The sequence below is a fragment of the Phyllopteryx taeniolatus genome, chromosome 2 (genome assembly GCF_024500385.1).
Source record: "Phyllopteryx taeniolatus isolate TA_2022b chromosome 2, UOR_Ptae_1.2, whole genome shotgun sequence".
Taxonomy (NCBI): domain Eukaryota; kingdom Metazoa; phylum Chordata; class Actinopteri; order Syngnathiformes; family Syngnathidae; genus Phyllopteryx; species Phyllopteryx taeniolatus.
In genome coordinates this window covers 8,226,549-8,254,264 of record NC_084503.1, presented here as the reverse complement: position 1 = coordinate 8,254,264, position 27,716 = coordinate 8,226,549, and the positions used below count along the sequence as shown (strand labels likewise).

At 40.9% G+C, this 27,716-nt stretch overlaps 1 protein-coding gene and 1 long non-coding RNA gene across 13 annotated transcripts in view; one reads left to right on the top strand and one right to left on the bottom strand.

Moving 5' to 3' along the window:
• Positions 1 to 27,716, top strand: part of LOC133470229 (serine/threonine-protein kinase BRSK2-like) — a 145,363-nt gene that overhangs the window by 35,653 nt on the left and 81,994 nt on the right. For all 11 annotated transcript variants that reach the window (XM_061758358.1, XM_061758387.1, XM_061758347.1 and 8 more), the window contains exon 2: positions 21,101 to 21,195. In XM_061758358.1, coding sequence (XP_061614342.1) covers positions 21,101 to 21,195 — 95 coding nt within the window. The remainder of the gene's footprint in view (positions 1 to 21,100; positions 21,196 to 27,716) is intronic.
• The window catches only part of LOC133470268 (uncharacterized), a 61,448-nt gene continuing 37,299 nt past the window's right edge, over positions 3,568 to 27,716 (bottom strand). For both annotated transcript variants that reach the window (XR_009785934.1, XR_009785933.1), the window contains 2 exons: positions 23,438 to 23,491; positions 3,568 to 5,484 (listed from right to left, as the gene is read on the bottom strand). This is a non-coding gene — a long non-coding RNA (uncharacterized LOC133470268). The remainder of the gene's footprint in view (positions 5,485 to 23,437; positions 23,492 to 27,716) is intronic.

Here is a 27,716-nt window from a genome sequence, read left to right as displayed (position 1 = left end):
TGAAATGGCTGGTGTGATTTGTGTCCGCATGCTAAACTCAATATTTTATTATTATTATTATTATTATTATGGAATAATATGGACAGTGCATTTCAGTATCAGCCCCTTTCAGCAACAGACAACCAGACTCAAAAACATGAGTGAAGCATGAATGTAGCCCACGGGATATAATTTGTCGCTTGCCATTCCTTTCAATGGAGATTGGGGAGTATTTTTGTAGCTTATTACTGGAAAGTAGGTTAATATAAGACTGTTTTGGAACTGTACCCAATGCGAGCATTTGTTCCCTTTGACTTAAACGAAATGAAAGACTAAATGGCAATGTGTAATGGCAAGAATATTGTGTTGAAGTTCAAGCTGTCTGTGTGTGTGTGTGTGTGTGTGTGTGTGCGCGCGAGCGTGCATGTGGGAGATTTAGCAATAGTTCTGCCTTTCCTTCTTGTCTCTTTTATGAGCTTTAAAACTGTCCAGTAAACAACTCATAACATGCGGGGAGCATCACATCATTTAAGTTTTTTAATGTTCTGTTATGGGGCCTAAATGTCACACCCGGCACCGTCTTCAGATTCAATTTGATGGAGATATTTATCAGAAAGAGGGGGGGGGAAGCTCCCTGACCTTTTGGATTTTTTTTTTATTTTTTTATTTTTTTACAAAAACACATTGTTAACATAGTTTCTTGTAAAGGTTATTTCAATGAAAAAAGAAAAGTGCTCACCTCAGCCTCACTTGACTGTTGTAAGATATTTTCATAAATACTACTAATAATAATCTAAATTGAATCGCTTAAAAAGCTCTCTTAATATGATACATGAAGCAAATCTGAGTCATGAACAGTTTACCACAATATCGGTTACCAAATATGGGTACAATAATAATAATGTTGATGAAATGATCAGATTTTGTTCAAACTTAACTGGTGATCATCTGCTCCAATTGTCATCTGCTACAATTAAAGTCTGATGTGATTGGAGGAACTGCCAATAAACACTAGCAGCCTGCCTAAATTGTGATCACCCCTTCAAAGCAGCAGTATAACTCCTGTCAGTCTGGCAGTATGTCCCATGCACCATTAATGGGCATCTTTGTCGGGAGGTGGTGGGGTGCTTTCTTTATTTTAGGATTTTGATGATGAATGTAGGGGGAGGAGAAGTGAAGGGATGATGTCATAGCTTCTGCAAGCATGCTTTGTTGTTCTGCTCATGGTGGAAATGATGCTTTTTTTGGGGGGGGGGTTTGCAAAATATTCATATACAGTATATACTCAAGCCTCATACTACTACTACCGGTAAACATTAGAAAATAAACCCATACATTACTCATACAAAATGAGCATTATCGAACTGATTAATAAACAAATCTTGCATTGTGTGGGACAGAGGTCGAGAGATACATTAATCATAGTATGGTGTGAGCCAGAGATCCAATCGGTGTTTCTCAAAATGCATTTCTAAAAATGAGCACAACATACAAATGTACCAGTATGTACTACTACACAGTACCTTCTGGAACTAATATAAGCACTTTTTAATTCCCGTTTTTTTTTCTAATATGATCCTATTGTAAAGAAAATCGCCTTTGTTGTTTTTAAGTATTTATCTGTTCAGCTCAGACAGAATGATCCCAGTGACTCATTGCGCATATTTTATCAGGGTATTAACACTTGTATAAGATTAAATGAAATAAGAGGATATGCTCCACCTCACAGTTTTGTCAGCATTTGTCGAGTATGATACTGTGCTTCTGTTTGCTCATTCTCGCTCGGTTAGTCTTTCTTTCTTTTTCTTCAACCACAATATCAGTCACTTTTGCTGGCATCTCATTGTATCTTCCTCTTTGGCATACTATAGGAAATGGGTATCTGTGTGAATGTATGTGGATGTGGCATAATTGCATTGATTGCTCAGATGGATCAAATGAAATGTGTGGTGTAAAGATTTTTTAACATGATTTATTGTTTTCTCAATATTATTTGTTCTGAAATCTGTCTCAGGCACAGCCTTATCTTGATTTTTTTGTCTCGGTTGATCTTAATCCTCCTTAATCTCAAGCAAGAACCAGATTTAAAGAAATCATCATTACATTTCTATACTTTTGTGCTTGAAAACGGAAATAATATCTAGGATTGGACAAGACATTTTCTACTGAAATAAGATCCCCACCAATCATTATTCTTTTCTTTTCTTTTCCATTCCCTCTTCTTTCTTCTCTGATCTTTGGTCTAATTTTATCATTCTAGCAGAGATGGAACAGTTCAAAAGTCATATCTTTTTTTTTTGCTTCTCCCTCTCTGCAACCCAATCACTCACATTGCAGCACAGGACAACTGGACAACAGTAAACCTCTGCCTTTGTGTGGTTCACGATTTGCCAATTTGTTCTTTTCCTCAGCTATTTCCTGAAAAACTCACCTATTTGCAACTCTTTGCATTTTTGAGCTCCTTCAGTAACGCCCTAAGATGCCACAAGATAATGCCAAAGCCCTGGCTAATAAGAAAGTAGTAATTGATGTCAGGGAAGTATGTTGATGTGATATATTTTGACAGTTCTAAGATCTTTTGTTATATGTCGGGGAGGCGGGAGATTTAGCTTGGTGTGTTAGCGAATGTTATAAAGAGTCTGCACAAGTTATTGCTTGACAACTTTTACAAGTTGCAAAGGTGACATACATTCGTCAAAATCAAATATTCAGTAAGCCATTTATTTTTCAGGATAATGTTGTACCCTGGTACCTATCGAATCAATGCATGCTCCTGGACTCAATGCTCATTACACTGTCACTTTGCAGACTTTAAAAGAGAACAAAAAATAAAAAGTCGTAATTTTTTTGGGTGCGAATTTCTGTTTGTGTGCTGCTTTACCCTGCACTGCAGTGACACTTGAATTTCCTCTCTGTGGATCCAATATTATTGCTGCCTGCGCCCCCTGCTGGTTCCGTGTGTAGTTACAGTGGCAAACACATTTACAAATTGCTGCATGCATTTGTGAGTGAGTGGAGTGCAGTTACTTTAGTGACTTTAGTTAAACATTTGTTGCTGTGGTTACAGATACAGATTTTATTTTAATTTAGTTTTTTTTTTTTTTTTTTTACATATTTGCGTATTGAAATACTGATTTGCAAATAGTTTTGCTACAATAATCGCCCGATTGCTTTAGAAAAAGAAAAGAAAAAGATCCAGGTCCAGTTACATTTTGCAAAAACACAATTGAAATCTCCAAAATGCATGTGAGAAAATTTGTTATGGTCCAATAAAACCAAGATTGAAGATTTTAGCTATAATTCCAAAATGTATGTAGCGTAAAACACAACACTGCTTATTACCAAAAGAACACCATGCCAGCAGTGAAGCACGGTAGAGGCAGCATGTGGCCTTCGTCAAGGTGGAAGGAACTATGAACAGTTCGAAATACCAGTCATTGGTGACACAAAACTTTCAAGTTTCTGCTAGAAAGCCAAACTTTATTTGGGGTTAATTAAAGGCAGTTTAAGTGGTGGTAGGTGTGTGCCGAGTCTGATTGAACTTGTTAACTTGAATGTGACTGGTTAATTCACAGTCACATCCCCAGTTATAAGATGGTGTGTACACTTGTGTAGCCACAGCATCTGTTTATTTCTACTTCCCTTCTCGAAAATGTAAAGGTTCAACAAAATGTAGCTTTACCTGGATGTTTTTCATGAATGAACATATTAATGGTGGAAGACGTTTTGAAAGGATTTATCTTGGTTTCATTTTCATCACAAAAAAACTGGCATTTGAACAAGGGTGTGTTGACTTTTCATAAGCAGTGTAAATAGTTTAGTTTTTTGGGGGGGTTATTTATTGTTGTTACTTTGATTCATTTTGTCCATTTGCCAGTAGTGTTGCTGAACAGAACAGGTTTCACTTTTAAGCTGACCAAAAGAAAGAAAGCAAATGAGGTGTCAGGGAAAACGTGATGGAGAGGGTAATGACTCAGTTGGGGAGTTTCAAAGGGCGGGCGGGCGGTCAAGAGGAGGGCAAGTATGTTTGAATGAGGGAGCTAAAAATAGTCGAGTATCTGAAGACATCGTGGAGTGTGGAGGAATCACCTCCTCTGGCAGAATGGCCAACAGAAGCAGGAAATAACCGAGCGTACTGATGTGTACCGCTGAATGTGGAGTACTCTGCTTTCTTGCATGTAAACATAACCTTATCCCTAATTCACTAAAATCAACTGTGACTTTGTGGTATCATTTATTGCATTTTTCCATGTAGTGTACTAAAAATGACTCCTTCTTGGACACCAGTCACTCATTAATTTTCCTTAGGCTTGCAATTCGATTTGATTTGAAAATACACAAATAATTCAAAAGTAAATTTGGACAGTTTTGAAATATTTATTTTTGATGCCCTGTCAAAATATGTTGTATGTCCCATCCCATTTTTAAGCATCTGAAAACAAAAATATGTGCATACTGTGACTTATTTGTATATATGTAGTACAAAAGTAAAATATATTGCAATTGTGTATAAACACTGAAAAGGTCAAGTGCATGTAAACTTAAAACTGTTTATTTCATCTAATAAACTGTAATCATACATGCAAATCAGACGTCTTTCGGCGAAATTCGCCGTTTTGAACGCATTTACGTGAATCGTATAGATCCGATGAGTTTTTCCTGGAAGGGGTGAGGGGGGTCGCCGTCACTGACGTCATAGGCTGTTTCGTACTCCTTGAACGCTGGCAGCTAGATCTATTCCGCACGTCCACCATCCACACAGATTTAATTTCTGAATATTACTCCGCGGTGGACTAATATGCGAGTCACAGGAGTTGACGACACAAGAAAAAACACTTCCGCCGCTGCTGCTGTTAAGAAGTAACAGTACGTTTACTGCGTTACAATGATCTAAATGTTGCTCGCTACTTTTATTTATCAATTATTGCTTATTTATCAACTATTTCGTGCGCAAGACTACGACTTCGCTGTTTGCGCCAATCCAGGTTAAGCGCTAGTGACGTTTAAGTCTAGTTCACTAATCAAACGAGGCAAGAAAGTCACATGACCTCACACAACATCTTCCATTGGGCTTCCCGGACATAGGTATTAACACTAGATAAGCCAGCCCGAATGATTGTCGTGCCTAGAGTTGATCCACTAGTACATCTTGTATTCATTAGGAAACGCGCTGACATTTGTCTAATTCATTTACGGATGTTAAACTTAAATGTATTAAGCGACGGAGCGATGTTAGGGATTATGTCACAACACAGAGTGAACTATTTTCAAATTCAGAAATGGCCAATAAAGACAGAAAAATATTGCACTTAATATTTTCCTGGAGGATGCCTTCGGGATTAGCCTTTGAAGTTGGTAATAGTGAAAAACGAAGTGAAACAGACAATGATTTTAGTCAATTCTTTTCTAGAATGAGAGTGCTTAAAGAGGAGGATGCTTTTCATGTGGCACAGCTTGAAGCAGGCATCAGGTGCTGGTGGCGATGGGCCTGGCTCAAGTTGGAGGCTAGAACAAAAAAGGAAAGAAATGAGGCAAATTTAATTTTAATCTTAAATTTGTACATCAACATGTACTTGAGCAGTGTCAACATGTTTTTCTGTGTGAAGAATTTTTTTTTTCTTGCCTTATTGTACTCTCCAGAGTCTTCCAGATTGCTTAATTTATGTTAAAAGTTTTAAAAAATGATGTGCCTGGGGCTTGGCGGATCCCCCCAGACCCCCCTGCAATGTTGTTTTTTTTTGGTCAGCTTTTTCATGCCTTGGGTGTTTAGCATGTATGTGCAATAAAAATGCACGATAACTTATTTGTTCATATGGAGTACAAAAGTTAAAACATGATGACATATGTGAATGTATACTTAAACAATATTTCTTTACTTATTATTATTTGCAGCGTATTTAAGTAATACCTAATGAAGTAGCATGTTTGCGGCACTGTGAGACAAGCCAGTACCGGTACCTTTTTCGTCAAACCCCATTCATTATTTGAGGTATATTGCTCCCTCCCTGTATGGCTTTTGTATTGAGGCTCTAGTCTGATAGTGATAGCTACATACGTAGGGGTCAGTCGCTCTTTCCGTCGACTTCAATGACGGCAACTTCTGTCTGGCGTGTTTTCGTGTTGGAATTGTGTGTCGTGGTTGGAGTGTCTTTTGTCCATTTCTGTCTTCTGGATTTACAGGGGAATCCAAAATGACCTCAAATGTCAGATTTAAAAGTAGAAGTCACTCGGTTCAAGCCGCTATTTGCTTCAGTCGCCATTGTTTGTCTTTCATCCATTCAAGGCGAACCACATGCACAGTGCCTCACAGTGGCCAGCAGGTGAATCGATTCAGCAGATTTGCAGAATCAATATTAAATTGTGAAAAGAAAAATTGCAATGCATTGATGAATCGCTAATTTTACCCCCCCCCCTTTTTGGTATAACTTGGTTTTAATATCATATTAAAGTTGGTACCGTAAGGGAACTAAATGCAAAGCATGAAACTCCTTATATTTTGTGTAAACAGAAACAGATTTAATGACATTTAAAATGAAACGTAAGTTCAAGTTTTCCTGATCAATATAGTGCCTCTGGGCAGCACAGTGACCTAGAATTTACCAGTTGTTATACCTGATCCTTTGTTATAACAAAGGATTTGAAAAAAAATCCGTTGCCAAAACGGCTTCCTTGCGGCTCATGAAAGTGACTTGCTTATGAGGAGTACTGTGCGTCAACAATGTCACCATGACCAAGCACACCGATAAAATGTGAAACTTTCAAACATTTGTAGTAACTTTGAACTGCGGCACGCCTGTGTGGAGTTTGCATGTTCTCCCCGTGCCTGCGTGGGTTTTCTACCGGACACTCTGGTTTCCTCCCGCATCCCAAAAACATGCATGGTAGGTTAATTGATTACTCTAAATTGCCCGTAGGTGCGCATGTGATTGCGAATGGTTGTTTGTTTGTATGTGCCCTGCGATTGGCTGGCAACCAGTTCAGGGTGTACCCCGCCTCCTGCCCGATGATAGCTGGGATAGGCCAGCACGCCCGCGACCCTCCTGAGGAGAAGCGGCTCAGAAAATGGATGGATGGATGGAGGGATAACTTTGAACTGTACTGGGTGTTTTAGGCCACGAAAAAAGCATACAAAACAATAATTTTGTACTGTACAAAAGTGCTTCAATGTAACAAACAATCAGCTACCTCAGATGACCCCCCCCCCCCCCCACCCCCCCACCCCAATCACCTGCTTAACCCTAACTGCTCTGAAGTTCTGATCCAAATAATTCTCAAGAAAGAATACAGCTTTCACCACAGCATGTCTATATTTTTTTTATGCTTATTTGCTTATCTCCGCTCATACTTGGGCCTTCATCTGAGTCAGAATTTTTTCCAGGGTCCAGTTCGGAGTTGGAAGCATCTTTCCTTTTCAAAAATGTTTCCATCTTTGTCACCATATAGTCTCGCTAGCCACAATGCCACTGTCACCGCCACCTGACGCATCCATGCATCACTAATTCTCTTGTCTCCAAGTACAAAGCAATTAGCTACCTGCTGCCATCTACTGATATGGAAGAGTATTACTCTGCGGATCACGAGTGACTAGACAGCAAAGACACTCTATCTACAACGGCACGTTATTTGCGGATAATAGCTAATTTGTTTTCGAGCAATAATTTTTTAGACCAATTCGGTAAAATTGGAAATTTCCCACGGTACACCAGTCAATATCTCACGGCACACTAGTGTGACATAGAGTGACTGAATAGTGGACTTTGAGCAGCTGTCAGATTCACCTGGTCTGTGGCCTTGGGGAGCATCAGAGTGTCAAACACACTTTAACAACCTATGGGGTGTGTGTGGGGGTAGGGGGTTGGCTGTTCTGTTTAATAATTTTTTTTTTGCAATGTCTGAAACAACCAGTGGCAAAGAAATTAGGGGGAAATAAAGAATTTTTGGGGCAATCACTTCCCCACAATTTGTAAGCTCAATTTCAGCAACACTTTGTAAGCATACAATGTACTGCATGTACTGTTTTTGCACGTATTACTAATACTTGATTGATGAACCAGAAGATTAGCAATACTCAGTCTACGAGAGGAAACTTTTAAAATATTCTAGCATAACCAGAGGGTAATTCTCAAAACAAGTGACTCTTGCACATTACAATGTGTTTTACACTGCATGTTGCACATGCTGCAGTCTCGAGCCTAAAGTACAGCTTTTTCCCTACAATAATCTGCAGCGTTCTAAAACCTGTACCCTCTTTGTATGGGAGTCCTTTGTGATTTGCTGCATTAGCAGTAGTTAACAGGCGTGCTTTTGTGAGGAAGACATCAGCACTTCATTAAGAGCTGTGGTCTGACAGGCAAGTCGGGTCAGGTCGTAATCATGATAGAAATTAATTTGCAGAGGAAATGTAAAGTCTCCACGCGATAGAGCCACAGAAAGGGACGGGAGGCAGAACTGAGGAGTGAGTAGAAATCCCTGGAGAAGGTGAAAATCCAGAGACTAATTATGAACCTCTGACTTGAGGCACTGCCTTACAGAGCAGAATATTTCACTCGATTTGCATGTGAACTCTGGTTATAGATGTGTAATAGGTTCAAATGAATGTTTTATTTTAACTAATTTGGAAGTCTTACGGAATTAACGTATGTCCCTTTTATCTGGTTTTAGCTTAGAATTCTTATTATCTGCTCTCCTGAAAATAAATGTAATTTAAGTGTAACCGACTGTCAGTGTGGTGGATTTGCAAGAGGCCCTGCTGTAATAACAACCGGCAGGCTGCTTGCAATTAGCAGATACATTTGTATTGGTGTATTAATAATCATTTGTAAAACATACAGCTGTTTATCAGCCAATATAATGCTGCTCAGGGCGGAATGAACAATATGGATTGAAAAAACCTCATCACTTTAGTATTGTTAAATATATTAAGAGATTCTTAAATTTAGGGTTCAGCTGCCTTTCCTGTTTCTGTCTTTCTGGGGATGAGAGGATGAAGATGCTTGTTCCTGCGATGATACGGTGTTGATTGCCAAATCCTAATTTTGAAAAATACAGTACTTAATTATTTATTTGGCAACGTGGTCAAACATGGCTGGTTCTTGCTGATGTTGCTCATTATAGTTCGGTACAGGCCACCAACTCCTTACTGAGCTCTGTCTCTGTGTGTGTGTGTGCAACAGAGTTATACATTCGAAGCTCGAATAACATTTGATGGAAAAAAATACCACTATAATAAAACACTGAGTGTATGTGCAGACAGCATTATTGTTTTAAATGTTAGTTTCGTTATACAACACTTTACCAATGCTGGGTTGCCACTTTCTCAATATGCATTTTACGAGGGATCTTTTAATCCATTTTTAAGAACTTTATTTTCGTGACTGGCATAAATCCAGCGCTACGCCTGGCGTAACTCTGCGAAGACTTGTTTTAGACCTGGTGTTCGTAATTTCGTGGAGCAGTGTACATCAGCGCATTCGAAAATGGGACGTCTGCGCTGGTGTGGGTGTGTTCACGGCTGGCTTCAATCCTGTCCAATCGAAGCGGCTCCTCTCATCCCCTTTAAAAGCAGTGCAATAGTTTTGCATGGAGACGCCACAATATATGGAAAATGACACAGCAATCCGTGCATGACTAGAGTATTGAACGTTATCTGGTACTGTACCCCTTTTAAATACAGAGTGAGCTGGTGAAAACCGATAGCGACTTAAATACTGTATGTCCGCGGACCTCATTTATGTCCTTTCAAACGATCGTGCATGTGCCCCTCATCCAAGTACTTGGAAGTACTTGGCTAGTACTTGGAAGATTTAAAGGATATAATAATAATAATGTGTTAAATTAATTCATTTCTACATTTCAGAGGGTTGCGATATGTCTATCATCCATCACACATATCCCAGGAGCTTGCGTGTCTCTGCCTGCATATGCCCTGATCAAATTCACCAAAATCGCATTAGACCACCTGTGGTAAAACTGAGTTCGGTTGTACTTTATTGAAGTATTTAACAGTGTACACACGTTATTTTTTGATCAATCCTCATCCACAAATCCATCAAAGTCCTCATCTTCTGTATCCGAAATGAACAGCTGGGCAAGTTCTCCATCAAACACGCCAGGTTCCCTCTCGTCTTTGTCGGAGTCAGTCTCGTTGCCGTCCGGCTCCTCAGAAATGATGCCGGCTTTTACGAAAGCTTGAACAACAGTGCAAGCAGACACGTTAGCCCAAGCATCCACAATCCATTCACAAATTGTGGCATAACTCTCCTAGTCTTAGTAAAGCTGTGTTCGCCATCTGTCATCCATCGCTTCCACACCACTCGCAACTTCACTTTGAACGCCCTGTTTACACCGATGTCCAGCGGTTGGAGTTCCTTCGTCAAGCCTCCCGGAATGATGGCAAGCTCCGAGTTATTGCACTCAGTCGAATGGTGACTGTAGAGACGCTTTGATCATTAATCCATTGCTCGAGTTGATCTTCCAATTCGGGCCAAAACTCAGCTTCGTCTTCTTGACTTGGCGAACCTCGTTTTTCTGCTTCCTCCACTTGCGAACCATGGATTCGTTGATCTTGAATTCTCTCGCGGCTGCTCGATTCCCATGTTCCTCCGCATAACTGATAGCTTGCAGTTTAAACTGTGCTTCGTAAGCGTGTCTCTTCGCAGGTGCCATTTTCGGGGGTCTTTAGCCAATCCGATGTTGTTTTGCACAATGAACATACTCTATACCTACTGGGGGCGTGCCTTTAGCGTCCTCCTTCACGCGCACCCTTCCCCCTTTAACGTTCGCATGCTGTCCTCAGTCACGTCCGCCTTTCCTCTATATAAGCAGCGTGTCGGCAGGAAATGCTCCCAGTCAGTCAAGCGGAGCGCTCCTCACACAACAAGATTTCTAGATTTTGGAACTCAGTGCAAACATAAGGCGCGCCGCATTATAAGGCGCCCCGTCCATTTTGGAGAAAATTTAAGACTTTTAAGTGCGCCTTATGGTCGTGAAAATACGTTACTGTAACTCGGAACCAGTTTATATATAAACATATAAACTCTGGGCAAGTGTTGATTTCAACTCTTTAAAATTATATATACATAACAAACGGATCCAGAATGGAAATTTTATTGTGTATCTTTCTATTTCAGCTGCATCTTCTAATTACCTTACACTTTTCTGACCTTCGTTCCCTCTCAACGATTGACTTGGGTTTCTTGGTCTCCTCGTATTCCTCTTCTCCCCCTCTCTCAATGCAGATTGAGGGCAAAATCGGAATAGAGGAGGAGGAGTTGCTTTTATTAAATACCTCATTAATGGAAAAGGATAGCTAGCTTTGTGGAATGTGGAGGAGGGGTTACTTATTTTCTATGCATTCATATTGTCTGTTGAAAAAAGAAAGGGGAAGTTGAATGATGGAGTGCCGCATAACCTTGACACAGATATGCTCGTATTTCTTGTGTGTGTGTGTGTGTGCGCGCGCGCATGTGTGTATTTGTGTGTGTGTGTGTGTAGCATATAGAACACGGGCAAATTAATTCAAATTGTCTTGTAAAATAGACGTGTTAACAAAAGGTCCCTTTGGCTCTGCAGTCTTTTCATGCTCTCAGCATCCTGCTTCTGCATCACAACATTTCAATACATTTCTATTTTTGTAGTGTATTTACAAGCATTAACTTTAGATCTTCGCACATAAACGTCAAGACAGTACACCAATTTCATGAGATCTGCTGATAAGCAGATGTTAAATGAAAGCTTCAAAATGTGAAATTTACATAGAAGGAGGGACAGAGTGGGTCCTAGATGACTAAATTATCATTTGTCAACGAGTTACGTTCTGTATATGACTTTTTATACTTTTCTATTCAAAGTACAATTGTGATTGGTACACTGATGTACTAAGTGCATGTTGAGTAACTGAGTTCTTTCCCCCCCTACATCGTCAAGACCTTTGTGATGTGACTATCGCACATACGCATATCGCGATGACGATGATCAAACAAAATATTGTGCAGCCCTACTCTATACATACTGTATGTGCCCTGTGATTGACTGGTGACCAGTGTAGGGTGTAGTCCGCCTTTTACCCAAAGTCCGCTAGTATAGGCTCCAACTCCCTGTAACCCTGAAGAGGATAAGCGCTATAGAGAATGGATGGGCAGCTATCCAAACCATCATCATTACTTCTTCATTGGTCTGGAAACCCCAAATGGAACCATTAACAATATGCAATGTTTATTTCAGAGTAAGAAATCAATGTTCAGCCCAATCACCATCCCTTTCATCTCATTTGTCTCAGTGGGGGCCCACGACAATGAGTCGCTCTTGTTGGGATGGCCACATGCGTTTCTGCCTTATGACTACAACCAGTGGCAGCACTTAATCAATGTTAGAGAACAGAGGTGGGCTCTTGACTGAGATGACTGGGTCGCACAAAGAAAGGTATCACAGGTGGGAAGCAATACACTGACCTGACGTAAGCACAATTACTGTATATTTTTGCGAATGCAAAATCTGTCTCATCCTTTTTTCGATTTTGGTGGGATTGGCATTGAGCAACTTAGATGTTAGCTGTATTGGTAACAGGATATACAGTAAATAGGCTACAACTCAGACCTAGTTTTTGGGAGGTTTAAGAGGCAGTTAGCTCATCTCTCATGTCAAACAACTATAGGTGGTTGGGAAAATGGGGGGGAAAAAACACAACAAGAAATCAGCCACAGTTATAATTATGTCTATTTGACGTTTGGTCTTTAAAATGCATCCCAAGGACATCATAAAAATAATCAACGCTGAAACACTGAATCATGAACAGAAAATGAGATATAGCATATTTTCCTGCCAGAGCTTGTTACTCTGATTCACCTCAGGAGTCAGGTTGTCTTCCCCGTTTTGTGTTCTTAGAGCAATTCCCCTGACCTGATAATGATCTCCATTCTTTTCTTTTAGCAGCCCTTTTCAAATGTATGAAGACATTTATCATTCTAATAAGGACGAATGGGAATGGTCTGAACATATCTGTCCCTATTTTGTGGTCAATAATTGGTTCTTGTCACATGCCACTACTGACTGTACTATAAACTGATTGATTTGACCTTACACACATTAAGTGTGATGATGCAAATGTGCAACAGTTGACTTTTCACAATGAATATTTCATAACACATGTGCTATTGCAGTGTTCACATTTCCAACAAGTAGTCGCTGATAAACCTGTCCAGCTGTCATTAATAATATGTAAGCTTAACATTAAAGTATATTATTTTAAAACTAACATGAAGAGTTGCATTTAGCGCGAACAAGACTGAGGAACCAAAGGTTTGCATGTGCAAAAACAGGTGCAAACCATTATTGCTCATCCAAATAGTAATGGAAGCTGTTCTAGTAATTGGGCCCACACAGGATTGCATCTGACAAGTCTGCCTTAGCAGATTGCCTTAGCAGATTGCATCTGCCTTAGCAGATTGCATCTGCTAAGTCCAAGATGGCGCCTACCAGTGTGGTCGCCTCGGTAACACGCTCTCTAGTATTGTTTTTGTTTTTGTGTTTTTCGTCCGTCTTTGGAGACCTTACACGACTCACTTACACAAGGGGAGACCTGCTAACCATCAAGGAGGCTACTCCGGACTTTCTGTCACCAACTTTCGCAAATCCGCTCAGTTTTTTCCCGAGTTACTCACCGGAGTGGCGTCCGCGGTTTTCGGCGCATGGAGACGGAAGCGGCGCCACAGAGGGAAACGGGCCGGCATTCAGGTGAAACTCCGCAAGAGAGGACACAGATTGGCGTTCCCGTCGATCCACCTCACGAATGTACGCTCCCTACCCAACAAAATGGACGAGCTTCATCTTCTGTTAAAGACCAGTAAAGACTTCGGACGTTCCGCGGCCATGTGCTTCACGGAGACCTAGCTTTGCGACGCTGTACCCGATGGCGCCGTCATGTTTCCCGGCTTCCACATTCATCGAGCGGACCGCGACATGGAATCATCGGGGAAAACAAAGGGCGGCGGGATATGCCTCGATATCAACGAAAAATGGTGTACGGACGTCACGGTGCTCAGCACACACTGCAGCCCGCATTTGGAGTCACTATTTTTAAACTGTAAACCATTCTACTCGCCACGTGAGTTTGCATCATTCATACTGGCTGGAGTCTACATACAGCCTCAAGCTAACACGAACGCCGCACTGCTAACGCTTGCCGAACAAGTCAACGAAATTCAAAAAAAACACCCGGACTCACCCCTCATTATTCTCGGGGACTTTAACAAAGCTAAACTCAACCACGAACTCCCTAAATACAAGCAGCACATCGACTGTCCTACCAGGGAAAATAATACTTTAGACCACTGCTACACTACGGTAAAAAACGCATACCGTGCTATACCTCGTGCAGCCCTGGGCTCGTCTGATCACTGCTTAATTCACTTAACACCGACGTACAGGCAAGAACTTAAATGCGCGAAGCCTACAGTGAAAACAGTGAAAAAGTGGACCAATGAAGCCAAGATGGAACTTGAAAACTGTTTAGACTGCACAGACTGGAATGTCTTTGAAAATTCAGCTGGCAGCCTGGATGAATATACGGACACTGTCACATCCTATATCAGTTTCTGTGAAGAGGTTCGTGCACCAACAAAATCATTTCGCACATTCAACAACAACAAGCCGTGGTTCACTGCTAAACTTAAGCAGCTTCGCCAAGCTAAGGAGGACGCATACCAGAGCGGGGACAGGGCCCTGTATAATCGAGCTAGAAACCAGCTGACTAAAGAAATTAACATTGCAAAGAGGAACTATGCAGCAAAGTTGGAAAAACAGTTTAGCGCAAACGATTCTAAATCAGTCTGGCATGCATTCCAATCGCTGACTAATTACAAGCGACGATCCCCCCAAGCTGAGAACAATAGCACACTAGCCAACGACTTGAATACCTTCGACTGCAGATTTTAAAAGGACAGTTTCACACCACACACCCACCCGGCCGCACCCGCGACCACAATCACACCTCTGACTTCTGCGTTAACCATCCATGAACAGGATGTGAGACGCATCTTCAAACAACAAAAGATTAACAAAGCGGCAGCCCCGGACCATGTGTCCCCATCCTGCCTCAAAGTCTGCGCGGACCAGCTCGCTCCAGTCTTCACTCAGATCTTCAATAGATCTCTGGAACTGTGCGAAGTTCCATCCTGTTTCAAACGCTCCACCATCATCCCAGTCCCCAAGAAACCTGCAATCTCGGGTCTGAATGACTACAGGCCTGTCGCTTTTACATCTGTGGTCATGAAGTCCTTGAACGTCTCGTGCTGGACCACCTCAAGAGTGTCACAGGTCCCCTGCTGGACCCCCTGCAGTTTGCCTACCAAGCGAACAGGTCTGCGGATGATGCAGTCAACATGGGACTGCACTTCATCCTAGAACACCTCGACAGTGCAGGGACCTACGCGAGGATCCTGTTCGTGGACTTCAGCTCAGCGTTCAACACCATCATCCCTGAACTCCTTTCATCCAAGCTTCTCCAGCTCAGCATCTCACCTGCCATCTGCCAGTGGATTTACAGCTTTCTGACAGGCAGGACACAGCAGGTCAGGCTGGGGGAGGCCACCTCATCCACACGCAGCATCAGCACTGGGGCGCCCCAAGGTTGTGTCCTCTCTCCGCTGCTCTTCTCTCTCTACACGAACGACTGCACCTCAGCGAACCCGACTGTCAAACTCCTGAAGTTTGCAGATGACACCACTGTCATCGGCCTCATCAAGGACGGTGACGAGTCTGCATATCGACAGGAAGCGGAGCGGCTGGACCTGTGGTGCGGCCGACACAACCTGGAGCTGAACACGCTCAAGACTGTAGAGATGATTGTGGACTTCAAGAGGCATCCTTCGCCACAGCTGCCCCTCACGTTGTCCAGCTGCCTTGTGTCAACCGTCGAGACCTTCAAGTTCCTGGGAATTACAATCTCTCAGGACCTGAAGTGGGTGACCAACATCAAGTCCGTCCTCAAAAAGGCCCAGCAGAGGTTGTACTTTCTGCGGCTTCTGAGAAAGCACGCCCTGCCACCGGAGCTGCTGAGACAGTTCTACACAGCGGTCATCGAATCAGTCCTGTGTTCTTCCATCACAGTCTGGTTTGGTGCTGCTACAAAAAAGGACAAACTCCGATTGCAACGGACAATCAAAACTGCTGAAAGGATTGTCGGTACCCCCCTACCCACCATTGAGGACTTGCACGCTGCCAGAACTAAGACAAGGGCGTGCAAAATCCTCTCGGACCCTCCGCACCCCGGTCACCAGCTCTTCCAGCTCCTTCCCTCAGGTAGGCGCTACCGATCAATGCAAACTAGAACTAGTAGATATTCCAACAGCTTCTTCCCTCTTGTGATCAACTTCTTAAACACCTAACCTATAATTCCATGACAACAAGCAGGCAATTTTTTGACTTGAGTTTGTTGTCACATTTCTGTGGGGCCAATTATGTATTACTCGTGCACTCACTGTAGTTGTCTCGCCATGCTGCACTATTTGCATATCTGCTGTTGACCAATACTGGCCACTCATGCCAGAGTAGCATCTGCTCCATTTGCACACTGATTGAGGAGTATCTGTAACATTTGCACAACCAACATTGCACCAGATTATCGCACTACTCGTCACTTTAAACCGCATACACTCCTTGAAGTCTCAGCGCCCCTTGCACAATGGTCATTGCACCGGACTATTGCAATATTAGTCATTCGAACTGCTCTAAGTGCTAGAGGACTCTGCATCTTTTTGCACAATTGTTTTTTGTCAATGTCTTTATGTCTCCAAAGTGTTCTGTAAATTGACTGTCTGTTGTACTAGAGCGGCTCCAACTACCGGAGACAAATTCCTTGTGTGTTTTGGACATACTTGGCAAATAAAGATGATTCTGATTCTGATTCTGAAGCAGGCAAGTTCATTTTGCGAATTCTGGGGGGAGTATGTTAAAATAGATTAATATGGCATGTGTAATGTGACTCATCAAACCTCAGAGAAATTGTGGTGGCTAATTTTGTATCTTTAAATACCACAGCACAAAGGGTACAACTTTGCGTAACCATTATGAGGTCTAACAGGTAAAATGAGAGGCAACGAGGAGAAAGTGAATGTTGAAACATTTTTGAAATGTCAGAAACAAAAATTATTCCTCTACAAAAAAATATTCATCTACAAAAACCTCTACAAAATCTATCTGTCCATCCATACATCCATCCGCCACCTAAGATCTTTCTAACCTTGAATTGTGCCAAGCAATTGCAACCATCCATGAGCTGCTCTGACAAGATCAATGTCACCCAGGGAATGTCGCTCAAGATATCATTTCACTTCTAAGTGAACATACTGTATAAAAGAGACCCCGGGCTGTCCTTTTGGCTCAAACAACCTCATCACTGTTTTTCTTGTGAAACCCTGTAGGGAAATCACTTTTTAGATTCTGAAGCACTCATTGTCTGTGAAATATGATGTGCAGCGCGTGGTAATGAAGAGGTACATATGCGCACTGGCATTTACAGTGCTTCATGCAGACTATTGGGACATAGTAGTATACAGTCCCGAGTGGCTAGGCTTTGACGGAGATGGATTGTCATTGTGTTTCAGGAATAGATAAAGCCATCTTGACATTTTTGTTGTGACATCAAATATATACAATGAGTCGTAAAAGTGGGATTTGCGCAATTCATGTGCAGCAACCAAGAGGCACATTTGTCAAACCAAGTACTGTACACAGCATATTTCTGTGCAAAACCAGTCATTTAGCTCACTTTAGCATCTGCAGCCATTTACTCTGACTTAGTACTAAAACTTGTGCCACATTTGTCAAAATCTGTTGTATTGTAGCTCCTACAAAAAGGATATCTCAATCTAGAATCCCAGTTTCTCACCTTTAATGGTCAATATGGGTGTTCCTCATGGGTCTATGCTGGGCCCATTTCGTCTTCATTAATTGCATTGAATATTTTAAAATTAACACTGATGCCTGCCATCCAATGAGGATTATCGTAGCACCTGGTTTAAAAATAAAATCCACATTGTTGACGATAGCCTATTTTGTCTTGTTTCCTATATTTTTTTCCTCTTTCTATTTTTTTCCATGAAAAATATTAACTTGCAGAAATAGATGCTGGCACTGTGATTTATAGACACATTCTCTTTTGAGAACATTTGATGCTGTATATCACAGTGCCTTTAATTATAACTATCAGGTTTTCACAGTGTTGGAGACAAGAAGGTGGTGGATACAAGCGCAGCGAAGCAGGGAGGCCAGGCAGGAGTGCAAGGATTTTATATATATATATATATATATATATATATATAAATACATAAATATTTATAAAAACTATATTTATTTACAAAAACAGAAAAATCTAAATACTAACTTAACAAAGTCTCAAAAATCAATAATCAAAGTAACAAAGAAACACTTAGGGTAACCTCAAAAACAGGAAGCAAGACATGAAAAGAGAACTGATTGACAATGAACCAACCAATGACAATGCAGCAACACAGACTGAAAGAAAGCAGGGAACTAAATACAAACAAACTGACGACCTGGACAAGACACGAGTGGCTGGGTGGAGTTGATTGGTTGACACAAGCTAGAGGTTGACGAGAACAGGTGGACAAAATAACCAAATGAACACACAAAACATGAATAATGTGGGACACAGTAAAACATGAAACAAAACTAAATATAATCTAAACTAAAACACAGACCATGACAAAAGCTGGTCTCCATAAGAAAGCCATTCGTACAAACACTCGTAATATTGAAATGATGATATGTAACGTCATGACCGCGGAATCTTTTTTAATTTTTTATTCTGGTGAGTAGTTTAGCAGGTGATATTGGTAATACAGTACAGGGTTCAAACAAGTAAAGCAGTGGGTGATCGATGACAGGATAGAGAAATACAGTATTTACTTACAAATAGCGGTGGCAGTTGGGCTATACTAGCTACCTCCTCCATTAGCCTCACCAGCAGTCGGTGAATAATAAAATAATATAACAAAAAAATAATAATAATAAAAAATAGAGTTGTCCCGATCCAACTTTTTCACTTCCAATCCCATACCGATATTGCAGCCTTGATTTTTTTCCAATACCGATATCAAGCTGATCCGATATCAGCAATAATCACACATAATTTACTTATTTTGTAGTATGGAATGCTAGAAAAGTCTTGATCAAGTGATATTACTCACACAGAGAACAATAATCAGTAACAGTAGGTATTAGAAACACTCACCCATTTAAATACAAAATACACTAAATACATTAAATATGTTTGAAGTGCTGAAAACATGCAAAGACTTAAAAGTGCTGAATTGTTGAGATATAGTTTAAGCATCTTTTTCACCATTTGAATTTTCCTGATTTTGTGGGTGGACCAAACACAGCCCCGTGATGTCACGGGGCTGGGGTTTATACTTTCTTGTGCAAGTTCCCTCCTATTATAAGGACAAGGACATTTTTAAGGAAGGAAGGAATATTTAAGGACAAAGTGACATTTTCGTTTGGCTATTCCTTTTGGCGCATCCATTCATCACGCCCACAGCGTCTGAGAGCTGAGAGGTGGTCCTTATTATTCAAGTTTTGAAGCCTGATTTTATCTACTTAGCGATTTTTTTTTTATTCATTCAAATTTGGCAGGCTTGATAACGTTACTCTTGTCTGCGGTGTGTCAAATTTAAATGACATTTTTTTGGGCCTGTTTAGTGCCACTTTAACCAATGGGTTACATAAAGTAACTGATCTGTGCAGGTCTTGACCTCTGGGAGGCAGTGTGGTGCACACGCTGAGATACGAACGTATAGTAACAAAGAAAGTAGTCACGATCAAATATTGTTAATACATCTCGTTTTTCACAGAGTTTGAGGAATATATGCCAGAGTATTGTTATATTGCCTGTTTGTATTAATTTATACAGCGTTTATGTACCAATATTCATTATTTTGAGAGATATAAGTGCCGTAGGTTAGATGCAAATGTTAATTAGCTCATCAATAGCGTTTTTCATTCATTGTGTGTTAGCTTTGAGCGAGCAATTTTTGTAAATACAAACGAAGAAAAAAAAGAAGTCTGTGATGTATTTGAACATTCAATAGGTGTAATTATTTTGTTATGTGTGGTTAGTTGCACAGTGAACTTCAACTAAATAAACGACTTTAAGCAAGCAACATTCATTCTTACTACTTGCTACTATGGTAGCACCTTAGCATCCTGTTGTTGTGATCATGTGGGATCTGCATGCCGTCTGGGCACTGCTGGATAGACGTGCTGGAGCGGAGCATGTAATGGGCTGCGGTGATTTTAGATCCAGTCCGATCCGATTTTTTTTTTTACAACATCGCTCTTGTAGCCACAGATTCAACTTCTTCTGGGTGTTAGCACAACCGCGCACAGCGCAACAATTTCCAGAGCTGCGTGAACACATTTTTATATGCTACGGGAGCTGATAATCATTTAGAAATGTAAACAATAAATATTCAAACAAATCGTTCTAGGGAATGAGAAGCTCGAAGTCGTGCCCATAATCGTTTCTACATGAGTGCCACCAAGGAATAACGTGGATTAGCATTATTTATTGTATGAAGCATAATCCGCAATAAAAGTTTGTATTACCTGTAGAAGTACAAAGTCTTTTAATACATTTTCATCTATGTTTCATTCTACCAATGCCAGTTACCAATGCCAGAGAATGTTTTGATCATAGGTTTTCTGTTATTAGCATACCTAGTGCGGTTCTCAGAAGCCACAAATTCTAATTAAAATAATTTCCAGTAGTTACTCTGCAGAGAACCTTTTAATGGAACATTCATACGCTGCATATACAATGACTAAACCATCCTTTTTGTAGTTTTATTGACAAGAAAAAGATGTGTTGGGAAAGAACAAAAACCCATTTTCAGCCCTGTTCTTTGATTGTACATTATTAACTTTAACTAAAGTTAAGTCAAGTTTATTTGTACAACCCTTAATCACAAATGTCTCAAAGGGCTTCTGCTACACATTGACATCACACTTGGTATAATCTATCTATAACAGCTTTCAAACCAGACAACTGAGCCTGAATAGGAGATTTTCTTTTTCTAAATTTGATGTCATATTTTTGTTACAGGTCTTGTCAAGCTGGGCGTCCATTGTGTCACATGCCAGAAGGTTGCTATAAAGATAGTCAACAGAGAAAAACTCAGCGAGTCTGTTCTTATGAAGGTAAGACATTTCGACATAATATGACTGAGTTGAGCAATTGAGTCCCTGCTATTACTATTACTATTATTATGTCGGTTCTCACTGTAAGAGACGCATGATGGACATTTGATCCAGTGATCCATCCATCCATCCATTTTCTGAGCCGCTTCTCCTCACTAGGGTCGCGGGCGTGCTGGAGCCTATCCCAGCTGTCATCGGGCAGGAGGCAGGGTACACCCTGAACCGGTTGTTGATCCAGTGATAATGTAAAAAAATACAATTGTGCCACTGCCCCTTATCAATGATACTCTGCATCTGAGGTCGTGATTTGACTGTCTGTTGCATGAAAAACATGCAAGCTAGGTTAATTGAAAACTCTACATTGCCCGTAGGTGTCAGTGTGATTGCAAATGGTTGTTTGTTTATATGTGCCCTGCGATTGGCTGGCGACCAGTTCAGGGTGTACCGTACCCCGCCTCTCGCCCAAGGTAGCTGGGATAGGCTCCAGCATGCCCGCGACTCTAGTGAGGTTAAGTGGAACAGAAGATGAATGAATGAATGAATTTAATAGCTACAAGGGATCTATAGGGAAACACACAAAGGGGTCTAACTACAGAAAGAAAATAACACTAATAGTAACGACAACGGAAGATAGGACGGTGTGTTGCTGGACTAAAGTTGAACACAAGAGCGTTTAATGCGTTAAGTCCGAACGAGAGAGAGAGAGAGCAAAGTTGCGTTTTTGTGTGAAGCTCGTGATTTCCCCAAAATTATTGGGCATTAATATTGTACATTCTGGCAACGCTTGTTGTGCTGTACTTTCTCAGGACATCTCAGGAGGAAACCGCAGCAGGTTTAGTTGGAGAAAAAACGATGCAGAAAAATAAAACAAAAACAAAAGAGGCGGAAGAAGAAAAATTGTTGTCCCCTCGGGGTGCGCTCGTAACTTTCCTGCCCATTGGGCTTGCGGCGAAGAAGAAGGTTGGAGAAGACCACCCCCATCGATCTGAATTTTATTCTGCATTTTAGCCATAAGAACGGTGTAAACATGATATCTCAATATTAAATACTCTCAACTTTGTACTCTTACTAGTACAATCCCAATTCCAATAAAGTTGGGACGTTGTATTAAGCGTAAATAAAAACAGAATACAATGATTTTCAAATCATGTTCGACCTATATTTAATTGAATCCACTATATAGGTACAAAGACAAGATATTTAATGTTAAAACTGATAAACTGCAGCTGCACCTGTAAAGTTGACACACTGACACAGACATCAAGGCATACATTTGAAATATTTCTGCAGCGTTCATGAAATATCAAAACGGACATTTTATCTTTTGATAAAAACAACCCTGAATGGAAGTCCATGGGTTGCAGTTCTCTCAAACATCAGTAAGTAGCACCTTGCTTGCATGTTTAATATTAAGCAAATAGTTAATTGCTGTATTTGCGCTCCGTTGTCGATCTGTCCCAGCTTGGTCTTCTCGGAGAGAGGATCCCCAACCTTTTGGCTGCTGTCAAATGAAGAAAAGGACTCTTTGATGACTGTAAACCAAGATTTCGAGGGGACCTGCTAATTACTTTAGGGTCCACTTGACATACGCCAGGCGTCCTCTTAGTGGCCATCTCACACCAGGCCGCCTTGGAAGAAGGCAGCTCATCAAGTTGTGGGGGAGGTTTTGCCAACTGGGTCAGAGTCACTACAACACCTTGATTTCTCCTGTGCTCCATTTTGAGTTGACTTATACCATACTAGGGCTTATACTTTGTGTTTTGGTTATGGCTTTATTTCTCCAACTTTGGGGCAACATTGGTTCTATTTCTTTCATCTTGTGTAGAAGTATGTGAACATAATGAATGCTTATTCCCAGTCCCAATGCCCATTTCTCTTTTTCAGCTTATTCATAAATAACTGGTTCCCAGTCAGCCACTGGGTACATGTAAAGCCATTTCACACCGCAGGAACTTTACTAATAACTTTCAGGAACTTGTTTACACCAAGGGGACTCTTATGAGTCTCATTTTTGGGGAGCTAAAGGAGACCCTGCTAGAGAGATAGTCTTTTTGAGATGGCCAAGAAATGTTTTGGTCAGTGGTGGGCTCCGTAATATTGAACAATTTCTGTTTGGATGACTACTACATTTTTAATTCAGCCAGTATGTTTGAAAAATCTACAGCTGTTGTTTCACTCTATTTTCTTATTTTATTTTGCATTTTTGCATCATCAGATGGCAGACATCCAGAATAAAACCTACCCCAGACGTGAATGGACAACAAGGTGCAGGCTGGATTGTTGTTTTTTTCTTACTCTGGGGAGCAGTGTAGACAGTGGCCGGAAACAAGAACGAGAGAGGGAGAGAGAGAGAGAGAGAGAGAGAGAGGGAGGGAGAAAGAAAGAGAGAGAGAGAGAATTGATTTTATTGAAAAGATATTATTTGACAAAGATTTACCTTTAGCTCAATTGTTGTATAAGATGTATCTTTAGCTCAATTGTTGTCAATAAACATCAGAAGCTTCGTTTAAAGGCATAGTATGTAAACTCTCATTATTCTGGCGTTCAGCAAAAATAAATGAAATGTCTTTTTGAATTGTGTATGTAAATTTTCGGTTTCAATTGTATACCGACTAGCAATAGTTAGCCGTTCTACCGGAACACAAAGCTCCGCACACATGAACACCATCCAACAAATAAACAACACACAAAATGTACAAACAAACTTGAAAGAAAGTTTGAAAATAGTATCACTCCAGTTGCACATCCAGGTCCACTACCTTCTGCTCTCGTCCCCTCCTGTCCCTGTCCTGTAATGTCCTATCCTACATTGTCCTGTTCTTCCCTCACAGGGGGTAGCACCACCGTCCCGTATAAAACTTGAATCCAACGTGACAATGTAGTATGCATTTAATGCTTTGTTTTGTTTGTTTTTCATACAGCGAGTATCCTGTCTGGTTTATTTGTCTCTCTGTCCCCTCATGTTTCTTCTCTATCACTCCCCTTTAAAATCTCATTCTGTCTGACTGGTTAATTTTCATAAATAGGTATAAATATCCATCATAATGCCTAATGCCTCGGGTTATGAAATTAATTTGTTCCGTGACCCTGTTTGTAACCTGAAACGTTCTAAACCAAACTAATGTTTCCCATTGAAAAGAATGGAAATGCAATTAATCATTATAATCATGAGATTCATTTTATCGTTTTTCTCACACTATAATCAGCAAGCGCTTTCTCAGTTTTTTAGTCTAATAAAGAGCAAAAAAACAACAACAAAGATACAGTGGGTACCCTTTTAGTTGCATTGCATGACGCAGTCAATGAACAGTCACGTCAATTGCACGACGCAAGAAGAAGCACAGCACAGATCTTTCTGCTCATCAAGTGCTTCCTTTTAGGAGCCATTCTAATTTCTGACACTTAGCCCTTTGTTTACTATTTGAGAAAAGGTTCTGCACGAAGATATCACACTAACTTCCATGTTCATTCATAAACACAGCAGCTGCTTGTCGCATCTGTGATTAGCTGAATGTGTGTAGGAGGAACGTCCGCCAAGCAAACTTCCACCGAGTCAAAACTATTTTGACGTGATTACGCCGACATTAACCGTTTGTTGTCTTAATTAAAGAGGCTACAATTCAATGCCATACGTACTGTATTTTTTTATGAAAATAAAATGACTTATTTTACCTCGTCAATCACAAACGCTATTAGATTTGTGATTGGATGATTGAGGAACTTCCGCCTAATTTCCGCGTAACAGCCTTACGCCGCGGACTAGCTTTCATCTTCCGCAATGCTTTACGCGTGGAGTCAATGATCGTCAAGCAGCACGAGTAGAAGCAAAATATAGATTCCATTCGTACATACCAACACTTTTCTTAAACCGAAAATAATATAGAACTAGCGTTAATTTCTCTCCCAAGATTTTTTGGAAACCAGGTCGTTCGTCACCCGAGGTTCAGCTGTACATAGGACTACAGTGGCAGTATAAAATTCTGTCTCTCTCTCTGCTCACTCGCCTGCACACACACACACACACACACACTTTATCAATAAGCAAACAGCTTCATTCAGTAATTTCAGTGAATGAAGCAAATAATGTTTCTGTAAGGCCCTATGTATGCCCTATGGATGTGTTTTGGGGTTTTGGGCACTTAGGAATTGGTGGCAACTGTGTGTGGACTCTCCTTGAACATAAGTTACAGTCTTATTGGTCACTCCTGAACACAGCCACAGCCCATTTGGAGTGCACCCTTGTGCAACCAAATTTATTTTCATTTATTTAATTTACACTTTTTCTCAGTTGCTAAAACACATTTCTTGAAACTGACACCCAGTTTCTCAATACCTTGAATACAAATAAAAAAAATTGAAGCGAATTTCACAAATATCCTGACTCTTCCTGCAAAACCTAACTATTGCAACAGAACAGACCCAGAGCCAGTGAAAACGAAAAACCTCACTTGTCATGACACACACCATAAACAAAAAAAGAAAAACGCAATGATCAGATCGTTAAACTGCAGAAATATTTTGTGTTGTTCACAATAACAAAATCCTGTTTGGCACTAGTAAAATCTCTCTCTCTCTCTCTCTCTCTCTCTCTCTCTCTCTCTCTCTCTCTCTCTATATATATATATATATATATATATATATAATTTATTTTTTATTTTTCTTTTATTTATTTATTTTTTCCCTCATTAATGTACACACAGCACCCCATATTGACAGAAAAAAACAAATTGTTGAAATTTTTGCAGATTTATTCAAAAATAAAAACTGAAATATCACACAACCATAAGTATTCAGACTCTTTGGTCAGTATTTAGTAGAAGCACCCTTTTGAGCTAATACAGCCATGAGTCTTTTTGGGAATGATGCAACAAGTTTTTCACTCCTGGATTTGGGGATCATCTGCCATTCCTCCTTGCAGATCCTCTCCAGTTCTGTCAGGTTGGATGGTGAACATTGGTAGACAATCATTTACAGGTCTCTCCAGAGATGCTCAATTGGGTGTAAGTCAGGGCTCTGGCTGGGCCATTGAAGAACAGTCACAGAGTTGTTCTGAAGCCACTCCTTCGTTATTTTAGCTGTGCGCTTAGGGCCATTGTCTTGTCGGAAGGTGAACCTTCAGCCCAGTCTGAGGTCCTGAGCACTCTGGAGAAGGTTTTTGTCCAGGATATCCCTTTACTTGGCCGCATTCATCTTTCCTTCGATTGCAACCAGTTGTCCTGTCCCTGCAGCTGAAAAACACCCCCACAGCATGATGCTGCCACCACCATGCTTCACTGTTGGGACTGTATTGGAGAGGTGATGAGCAGTGCCTGGTTTTCTACACACATACTGGTTAGAATTAAGGACAAAAAATCTTCTTTCTCACCATCTTGGAGTCCTTCAGGTGTTTTTTTTAGCAAACTCAATGCGGGCTTTCGTGTGTCTTGCACTGAGGAGAGGCTTCCGTCGGGCCACTCGGCCATAAAGCCCCGACTGGTGGAGAGTTGCAGTGATGGTTGACTCTCTAGAACTTTCTCCCATCTCCCGACTGCATCTCTGGAGCTCAGCCACAGTGATCTTTGAGTTCATCTTTACCTTTCTCACCGGGGCTCTTCTCCCCCAGTTGCTCAGTTTGGCCGTACGGCCAGGTCTAGGAAGGGTTCTAATCGTCCCAAGCATCTTCCATTTCAGGATTATGGATTATTTTTTTTTTGTAACCTTGGCCAGATCTGTGCCTTGGCACAATTCTGTCTCTGTCTTCAGGCAGTTCCTTTCACCCCATGATTCTCATTTGCTCTGACATGCACTGTGAGCTGTAAGGTCTTATACAGACAGGTGTGTGGCTTTCCTAATCAAGTCCAAAAAGTATAATCAAACACAGCTGGACTCCAATGAAGGTATAGAACCATCTCAAGGATGATCAGAAAAAATTCACAGCACAAATATATGAGTGTTACAGCAAAGGGTCTGCATACCTATGGCTGTGTGATATTTCAGTTTTTCTTTTTTCATTAATCTGCAAAAAATTCAACTTCCGTTTTTTTCTGTCAATATGGGGTGATGTGCATACATTAATAAGGAAAAATGAATTTAAATGATTTTAGCAAAGCGGCACGGTGGCGGAGTGGTTAGAGCATCTGCCTCACAGTTCTGAGGTGTGAATGTGAGTGCGAATGGTTGTTTGTTTATATGTGCCCTGCGATTGGCTGGCAACCAGTTCAGGGTGTACCCGGCCTCCTGCCCGATGATAGCTGGGATAGGCTCCAGCACGCCGTGACCCTAGAGAGGAGAAGCGGCTCAGAAAATGGATGGATGGCTGGATGGAGTTTAGCAAATGGCTGCAATTTAACACAGAGTGAAAATTTTAAGGAGGTCTGAATACTTTCCGTACTCACTGTATGTGTAAAATGAGATTAAAAAAATAAAAGACAAGGTTTGCTTTGTATTTTGGAAAAAGGGTATTTTTTTTATGTATGATGTTCTTTCTTATGGTTTCAAAAACAAAATACAAAACTCTCCTTTCCCCTCCTCTCTGCTCCTTG